This window comes from Schistosoma mansoni, chromosome 1, assembly GCF_000237925.1.
Source record: "Schistosoma mansoni strain Puerto Rico chromosome 1, complete genome".
Taxonomy (NCBI): domain Eukaryota; kingdom Metazoa; phylum Platyhelminthes; class Trematoda; order Strigeidida; family Schistosomatidae; genus Schistosoma; species Schistosoma mansoni.
Genome location: NC_031495.1, coordinates 59565841 through 59576255, shown reverse-complemented (window position 1 = coordinate 59576255; position 10415 = coordinate 59565841). Strand labels below are relative to the sequence as shown.

The 10415-nt window shown below is 30.6% G+C and overlaps 1 protein-coding gene across 1 annotated transcript; it reads right to left on the bottom strand.

The window, feature by feature from the left end:
* Nucleotides 1-4998: 4998 nt before the first annotated feature.
* Smp_194410 (basic helix-loop-helix transcription factor,hes-related) lies at nucleotides 4999-9561 on the bottom strand (the record flags this gene model as incomplete). The annotated part of the gene is made up of 3 exons (XM_018795046.1): nucleotides 4999-6566; nucleotides 7254-7326; nucleotides 9331-9561. The coding sequence occupies 3 exons, from the start codon at nucleotides 9559-9561 to the stop codon at nucleotides 4999-5001; spliced, it is 1872 nt and encodes a 623-aa protein (XP_018649397.1).
* Nucleotides 9562-10415: the final 854 nt, after the last annotated feature.

Below are 10415 nucleotides of genomic sequence, written 5' to 3'. Positions count from 1 at the left end.
GTCTCCACAAAACCCCCTTCTAATAAAAAATTAATGAATTTATCGAGGACTTTATTGTTCTCCCTTTAACCTATTGATCTATTTCAGAACTGAAGAATAGAAAAAAGAAGGAAACTACAAAAAAAAGAAGAACTAATTAAGGATGATGACTTTTATGTTCAAAAAAAAAACAGATTCATTAAATTATATGACATTTCTTTATTAGGAATTGTAACTATGTCAAAAGTGTGTGTTATTTCATTTTCCTCAACAACAAAAAGAAGCCAAATATTGGCCGTCCAGTGTTTCCATGTTTTCGATGGTGGTCTAGCTTCAGTTGATTCATGATCTCAACTATATATCATTAATTTCTAGTTTGATCAAGAATAATGTGGAAAATTACTATCCGAAATCGATGATTAATAAATTGAACTCATATTTTTCATTTTTCATTAGAGAAATTTTTATATGGAAGGAAATTTAAATTCAGAATTTTAAATCTTCTCTTCCTCTTCACCAAACGTATGTAAGATAGATATTAGAAGGGATTTCCAGTAGTAGGTTCCATCAGCTAAGGAATGGGCACCTATTAACTTCTTGTATTCACGTTGTCACAAAACATCTTTAGTAAACATAATGAAGGTTGGATCATCTGTAAATAAGCACTTCTGAAAAATGAGTGTCCATAATATTCTTCTAAACGTTCTTTAAACACCATGAACTTAGTCTGAACGAGTCGTTTTTCACAAAGCTTCAAGTTCCTGATAGTACGAGCATAAACCCTCAAAAATTCATTCTAAAAGAGTTTAATGCCATAGATGATCGTATAATTTATCACTGGGGCCTAGTCTTCATATTACCACAAGTAGTCAATTCAATATGTAAACATCAGTATAACTATATCTATGATCTAACGTGCTTAAGTTCTTTTTTCTCCAGTTACTTCAACAAATCATAGAACATCTACTGACATGACTCGGCAAAGTATCAGATTAATCTCATCCTTTGTTTTACAGTGTGTGGTATATTAATCACATTGAAACTATAGGTATTCATGCCATCCACAAGGCCCTACCATACGGTTCTAGGGTATTGCATCTAACAATACTTAACACTGAAAAAGTAACAGTCACTCGCAATACTAAATCATAAACATCTACATAAAAAGAGTTTGGTAGATTCCTTTGCTAATCGTACCTTTAACTCCAACTTTTTCCCCTCTTTTTCAATTCTTACTCAGATGATTTCGATTATTATAACAATAATATTCTTTAATTATGTTCCTTTTTATCATTTACACTACATGTCCTTCATCTTAATACTTTGGTTCGATTGTACTCATAATTACATTGTTTAATTTAATAATAAATAATATGTTTCATGAACCTATATCAAAACTACATAATCTGTATTTTAATCATAAACTATCTTAATAATAAAACGAAAAACATACAACATGCTTGTAGATTGATATTCTAATATTTGTATATGATTGTACACCTTAGAAAATGATCTCACTAAGAAGAAAGGAAATTTCCTATCTCGATTTTTTCCTTCTTTATACATCAAATATCAAAATCGGAATTTTCACTTAGTTTCTTATCCGAAAACATTTACATGACTAATAATTAGTGTTAAAAACAAAAGCAAAGACTGAATAAATAAAGAGTGAAACATTCTAAATGTTATTCTAAAAGGTTGACGTAATAAAATGTACGAACAAGCTTCATACTTGACTTCATTTAACCAGAAATGAATCTTTTGAATAATATTCAGTTCAAAGAATAGAAGTGATGCTATCTAAAGAATAGCTGTAACGTCCAGTGAATACAGGTTGCTAAGAGACTATTTTTTATGTTCTTCATAAATTATACTGAATAATGTGATTTAAAGTAGTAAAGTGTATGAATAAGATCTAGGCATATTGTTGATCTATAGTATCATGCTACTAAATAATATCTTTTACATAGAAGTCAAAGAAAACATTTAATTTTGGTTGTTCATATGATATGTGAATATGAGAAGCACCCCAGTGGCATAAATATCGCGTAGATCCAAATCTTAGTCTCAATCAGTATATGTACAAATGTATTGTCATAATGTAATGATGGGATTTTATACAAAAATGACCTGTAATTCACTAACCTAGGTTAATTATCAATATTTTGAATCTACTTAATAAAGTACGTTATGACTAAACTAAAACTAACTAATAAATGTTTTTATGGAGCTAAATAGTAGAGTTTAATGCCTAATGAAAGACATTTTACCAATGTTAAATTAACACTTACTTACTTACGCCTGTTACCCGCAATGGAGCATAGGCTGCCGACCAACATTCTCCAACCCACAAATTATTAATAGCAACCAACATAAATCCCAAGGACAGTAGGTTAACTGGTTATACTTTCTATTAGTTATCAAAGATTTTTAATTGAAACTTTGTTACTTAAATTTCAGTCATCACTGATATTAAGAAAATCTACCTACATCTAATAACTTTTAATTCATTTACATAAAAATTTACCAGAGTTCAATTAATCATATTAGTAACTTATTCATTCATAATTTGTAATTTCCTTCACGTCATATTATTTATGTGTTTTCCAGTGACAGTTTGAAATTTACTCAGTACAACTAATATACCTTTTTTATTGTTGAATTCATTAGTCCATTGAAGCTAGACCATCATCGAAAACCTGGAAGCACTGGACAACTGGAACTGTTCAGTAGTGCACATCCACAATCCCGCCTTGTAAGATTCGAACCCAGGACCTATCCGTCTCGCATGCGAGCGCTTAACATCTAGACCTCTAGACCTTTTACTTAACTGTTACAAAAATAACTAGAATTATATTGAATAATTAGAGAAATCTGTATCAGTTATTTACATTAATTTGTTACAATAATTCCTTTTTATTTGAAATTATAAATTCAAAACATTGAACTGTTACATGTAACATGTAAAAAGTTAGATAATAATTACAACAGATTGATGTGTAGTTTAAAAGAAAGAAAAAAATCACCGTTAACTTTATTGATTCCATGACAATGGATATTCTGAAAGTGGCGTTTTTTTATTTTTTACTTTGTTAATCCCAAAATAAATAATTTGTCTAATTATTGTATCACATGGAGGATAAAGTAGAATCATATTTTATTTTATTACAAATAAACCTTTTGGAAAAAATGGACAATTCATCATTAGAAAAGAAATGAAACAGATGGTTTCAAGGCTTTGAATTACTATCGATTATTAAGTCGAGTACATTACCCTTTGTGTTTGTATTTCATATCGATCATAAGTTACTTCATGTTTGCTAGCAAATTAGGTTGAACAGTTAACATAGAAAAGTTGTCGACTGATCAATTGTTTCACTTAACTCATTGGTTGCATTTCACCTAATAATAATAACGATTATAACGCAACAATCATTAGTTTAAATGTATATTCACATTATTAACTATAATGATGTGCTTGAAATGTCAATAACCTGAAAGTTTTAACAAATTCGTTAATTTTAAAATCTTTCTGTCAGTCTGTTGTAAAATATACTGCTTACTATAAAGGTTTGATCAAGTAGTATATATATATATATATATATATATATATATAATCTCGAGTTTTATGGCCTTTCATTATTGTGTTTACGTATAAGTAAATATTTATTTAAACACATAAATATCGGTACAAGGGGGTACCAGACATACATGCGCCACACAAAAAATTGTCATTTCATTTAATTGTGTGAGGGCTATGATACTGCACAGGTGCCCAGACAGAAGCAGGTGATTTTCTTATGGGTCACACCCGAAGCCTTTGACCTAAAGGTCTGATCCATAAGGCAGTGGAGCATCGTGAGGAGATGAAGTCCCATGGTAGCCGGTGACCAATGATTGATTCGTATGCCATTTGTTCCCTCAGGATACTGGAGCCCATGTACATCATTGGTTTGGAATCAGGGTTATCTAACTTCCCTAGGTGAACTTTCCGTGTCCACCGACCCGGTTAAAGCGCCGGATATTCGCTTTTCGTCTTCTCAGTTTCGTAAACAACACCCTCGTCACGAGAAGGCAGTGAGAAGGACTTCCATGACACAGGCTATATTCGCGTGGCCATGTGAGAGCATTCCGAGAGAGGGCGGGCCATCCCCTCCAGGTAGGTAGTTTACCAGTCTTACTCCCGAGTGCATAAACATTATATTCTTTTTCATTTGACTTTTCTAAGCGATTCTGCACAAAACTCTAATCATTATTATTTTGATAAGAATCATACTAATATTCAGTGTTTGAAGGATACCTAATTCATTAAAAGACTTGAATCGTCATTTTAATCAGACTCCATGTTTATTTCTCTCTCTCCCTCCCTCTCTCTCTCTCTCTATATATATATATATATATATATATATATATCATACTGTAGTGCAACAAAAATGGAGAGAAATTGGTGTATAGATTTTTCTGATTTGGCATAATTCATTAACTGATATTAGTTTTACAATGAGAGTTACGTAATTAAATATCATTTTTATAATGTTTGAATAAAATTGCCAAAAATCACAATCAATCATTTGAGTGTTGCTCTTTACAAGTGTGAATTTTTACACTAGCCATCAATACCTTTCTTTCTCCAACCATTTTCCATCCCTAATCTCATAAGTCATAATTAATTCTCATTGAAAACTTTCAATGCTAATCTATTTAAAAATAAGAAGAAGAGGAATTCTATGCTTAGTATAAATGAATTTCTTTGGTAATTTACATCAAATTTACAAGGTGAACATTAATGTGTACACAATATAAGTAGTAGAAAATAGGAGATGAAGAAATGTAAAGAAAAAGAAAAACAGTTTATTAATCTATGAATTAATATTTCACAATGTACTGTACAGAATCTGGTTTTTCGTTAGTTGGTTAACTTTAGGCTTTTGGTCAGATGAATTCTACAGAAGTTTAATCATAAATTATTAAAGTGTAATCTGATTTGTAACAAAATCATTTTATTCATTATTCTTATTATTATCTTAATTCACTAACTATTCTGTTATTCATACTACTTATAGTAGTAGTATTAGTGATAGAAGGGAAACTATGTGAAATTGTAGATAACGGTATTGTAGATAAATTTGTACGCTCATCCGTGTTTAGTACAGAATTTGGTGCATGTGAATGGTGAAGATTAGCTTGATATTGTATTAAATCTGTTGTTTTACTAATATGACTCCATGTATTATTGGGAGAGTTTGAATACAATGAATGATTGTACTGATTGTTATAAATGTTAGATAAATGCCTTGAATGTATTTCATTGTTATTCACAGGGTAAGGATGTGATTTAATCGGTGAGCATTGATAATTATCAGATAAATTTATGCCTACATCATTTTTTCGATGATAAGCGTATTCATGATTGTCATCATAGTGAGATTGTTGGTAAAATTCTTTTGTTAAGATTGGCTTCATTGTTGAAGCAGTCATATTAGATGAGGAGACAGTTGTAGTTGTTGTTGACGTTAGAAATCCCCCTGTACACTCACGATTGTAATAATTACAATCATCTTCAATTTCATCATTTCCAACAATATTTGATAAATTAATTTTCAAATGTGGACTGAAGCCAATATCTGATTCTTCTGGTGTTGAACGAAATGGTGGTGATGATGTAGATTGACTTTCATTTGGACCAGGACCGGTTGATAACTGAGAATTACCAATATTACTATTATTAGTATTTACAGTAGAATACGTTGTATTTGAAAAATTGGAGAAAGCATTGTAATTAGTATTTAAATAATTTGATTCACATGTAATAATTTCATTCCCATTAGATACAGTAGTAGTCGTTGTGGAAGTCGATAAATATGATGAAGTAGTAAATGGTAAACTCTTGTTCCAATATTCATTATACATATAATTAGGATAAAATGTATTCGTTTGTAAAAAATAATTAGGTAATTGTTCCGAGTATCTATCTTCTAATTTATATGGAGATTTATGGGAACTTTGTTCCTCATTCATTTTGTAATCTACTGAGTGATATGATGTGGAATTATTTCTATTGTGAAATGTTAATGAATTATAATAAGCATCATTTTGATGATATACATTAGTTTGTAAAAGATTTACGGAATTATTAGCTAATGAAAGTGTAGTTGACTGTTTATCTAATAATTCCGACCGTTCATTTACGCGTGAATTGTTTTTGGAATATTTTGACTTCATTGAATTTGAACTGTTAGCATGATTTAAATTGTATTGCTGGTGAGAATGTAAATATGATTGACATTGTAACTGATGTTGTTGACCAACAACAACAGTAGTAGTAGTAGTAGATGTAGAATTAGAAGAATTCACTTTTGAATACATTGCGTTGGCTACAGAAGCAATATTAGCTAAATAGGTTTTTGTTTCCAAATCTCTTTGTTTTTCACATTGATGAAGATGATTCAATAAATGTCGACTTAATTCTTGACCAGATATATTGATACCATCATATGTGGATAATAAACGAGTTACTTCTAAGAGACAATCTTTAAATCCTGTACGACGTAATTCAATTGCACGAGCTTCTGAACCAAGTACATAGCCTTTCAAACGGTAAAAAAAGAATTCTCTATGTAAACTAATACAAAATATTTGTTACTGATTATGTTGTACGATTGGAGATATGCTTCATGAAACCTCGCAATCGGATTTCGTGCTACCATACCTTTCATGTTGAGGAAACTGATTCACCCTGTTCGATGCAAACCCAAGTGAACCAGCTTGAAATTCTAGACAGTTACTATTGGATAACTTCAATGGCTAATGATAATTTATGTCGGACTGAGGGGTTTACTTCGATCACTCATTAAGTAGTAACCAACGTAATGTTTGTCAGGTCCTTAGTGCTGATGGAATTTTATGGACTAAGTTACAATGTGACCACCATGTTTCAATTTTAAGTTGTTGGCATTTGGTGAGAAACAAATATAAAACAATTGTTTCCTTTTATCTTGTACGGTTCTTTACTCTTAAGCCGTTCAAAATTTCCAAAAAGAAATCATACGTCTGGAATAATATTATTTGTATAAATGAAATATAAACAGTTTTAGAATTTTAACCAAAAGGGAACACATGTTCATGAGCTTAAGAAGGGTCATAAAATCTACTTGTTAACAGAACACGTTTACGATATTTTCGCCGGTTGCTATGTAGTGTTATTCAATGATTAAAGTATTTTCATATTTTAGCATATAAATAAAAAAAAAAACAGAAATCCTTTATTCACTCACCTTCTTTATGAAGTCTCTGTAGAAATTCAACGGTAAGTTGAAGTATTTCAGCCTTTTCCAGTTTGGCTGAACCCTGTTAAATAAAAAAATGTACTCAATGAAAATATTTAAGTAGTAATGGTGCTATAAATTAAAATGATATATCTCATTACAAAGTCATTTACACAAGGACAGTATTTATCAACTGGATAATAACAAAAAAATGAATACAATGGATTGAGAATTGTTTTCTTTGATTATAGGAAAACTGAAAAAAGGATAAATAGCAACTAGAGAGAACTGGAAAGTATTGCCCAGGACAGGATTGAATGTAGAGTGCTAGTGGGCGGCCTATGCTCCTCCGCGAGAGGTGACAGGAGAAGTAAGTAAGTAAGAAAACTGAAATATTACTCAAGAAGAGCTTCATTCAAAATTGTTACAAATGGAATTCATAAAATTTATTTACTATGGAAGATATTTTATTGTGTCATAGAAAGAATCCAACAACTTATTGATCCATATGATATTTAGAAATCTTCACAACCCTATACTGCAAAATAATTATGTAACTTGACTATCTTTGGTTTGAGAATACATCTAAACTTAATTATGTAAATGTTTAGTTACATCAGTAACATACATAGTAAAAATAAATTTTATCACGAACTAAAAAATCTCTGGAGGAAGATTGAAAACTATTGTAGAGGGGAGAAGATTGAACAATTCATTTGGTCTTCGTTTGTGAACTTAATGCATACTATGACCCCGCATTCTAACATAATACATTTAGGCTGATAAATCTGTAACTATGGATCGACATTAAATAGGGAGAATGTATTTGTTAAATCTCAGCGAATGAATCTAATGTCTTACATCAACTCGGCCCCGAATACTGCGAAACGATTTACTCTAATTTAGACGAAAGTTCTTAGATATGGATCTACGATATTTATTCAGCCGTATGGTAGTTAATTATTTATCATTCCTACCAGTAGCATACGAAAATAAAATGAAATATATGTTACTGTATCTTACTAGTTACAGAAATAAGCTGTCCATGAAATAAGAAGTCACTAATGTTAGTACTATGGTAATATATATTAGGTTTTGTACAAAGCCGCAATTATTAATCATATATTAAAATAGATAACTACATCAACTGTGAATAAATCATAAGTTGAATGTTAACTGTCTCACTTAGCTTTTCAATCATTAATACAACTTTGTATATTACATATATATGTATATATATATACTGTTATGAGCTAAATTTTTTATGGTTGCCAGTTATATTATATGGTGACCCAAAGTTATATACAACCAATAATCAAATAGTTGAAAATCAACTCTCAGAAGATTGAAGGAATTCAGTGGAAACCCTGAACCTGAAATGTATGCCACTTGGCACCCACTGTAAAATGTAGTCTTAACCTCCAAAAAAATGGTGGTCCCTATCGGACCAACTACCTACAACCACAGAAAGTCTATTCATTAAGTATGTGGTGTCAGTCCCTTTAGATTATTGACCATGTTATAACCTCATAAATCTGACATTGGTTACTGATCAGTAATGAATCAGTGCGTTAAACGACTGATTCACTGTTTAGGCCTAATCATTGGACAATGTTGGAAAACCTTTAAGATTAAACTAAATATGTTATGAAAATGTTAAAATTAATAAAATACATATCGAATCAAGCTTTACATTTAATTCAGAACAATCACAATCACAAAAATCAATAAAACTTAAACAACAAAGGATCAGAGATCATTTTGTTCATTAAAAATGTGTTTACATGTAGTGCAGATGGTTCTTTCCTATTTTAATCTTCATTTACAAATATGTTTAGAAATCGAATCAATAAAAGACTTTACACAATAATATATATGCGAGTAAATACACAACAGCAGTAACTCATATACACCAACATATACATTGTATCAGTATACATAAACAATAATTGGTTAAGTTCGAGCAAACATGATTCTCATCTGGGTTTTTTTTTAGTAATTTATTATATAAATATATCTGTATTTAAACATAATTTTCTTCCTTTAGGTCGAATTTATTTATGTCCTATTTTTTTCCTCACTTCACTGTTTTATATTCCCTTGGAAATATAGGGAAAGGAAAAAGAATCATGTATGTGTGTGTGTGCGTAAACGTTTGTACGTCATCTTTTCCTTTGTTACTCAAGGTATGAGTTATATTCTGCTCAAATATTCTTTTCAGTTGATCCGATAATGAAAATTCCTTTTTTTTAATCAAGAATATTTGGCATTCATACATATATATAATTAGACCAGCTGCTCTACTATGGTGATACATTTTTACTCTTCTCCAAGACAAGCAGGTGTACTTTATTACTTATAATGATTTTTAATACTTTATAACATATATCATTCACATTAATCTTATTTAGTTAGTTAAATATGAAGATCAGTTTAAAGATGTCTCTATACATGAACATTAAGTTATTTTGTTTCTAATATTTTGAGTTCAATAAAGAAGAATAAATGTTTATAATTGACAAGAAACATTATCAGAAGGGGTTTTGTGGAGATTTAGTATTTTCATAGTTGAAAGCTTGAGTCAATTGAAGCTAGACCACCATGGAAAACCTGGAGGTACTGGCCGACAAATTATCGAGATATTAATTTTCTTTTTTCAATTAATAAGGATATTTCAGAGATATGAAATGAGCAAGTTTTTTTATTTTTAGATAGGTATAGTAGAACGCTTATTGTAAATTATGCACAGATCCTCTTATTATGATTATTATTCGAGATCTTAACTTTTAATATTTCTTCATAAATACCTTCACATTTTATTATTTCGAACCAGTACAACTTCAGTATTATTAAATGAATAAATTGTAATTCTTACCTTCGAATAATTTTGATTACCGTCTGGAACATGAGTAACCGTGTGTGTGTGCGTGCTTGTGTGTTTGTGTATACTACAGCTCTCTCGAGAGGTCTTTCGAAACCCAGCAGTGGAATCCAGGACGCACGTTTCGTCCTATTTGGGACTTGTCACTAGCTGGATGTACCTGCATCCCAGAGTTGATATTCACTCTGGGACTCGAACCCAGTATCTTTCGCTTCAAACGCCATCGCGTTATCCACTCGGCTGTTATTGAATGTCAACAGATAGTATGAATCACCTGTAAACCCTAGATA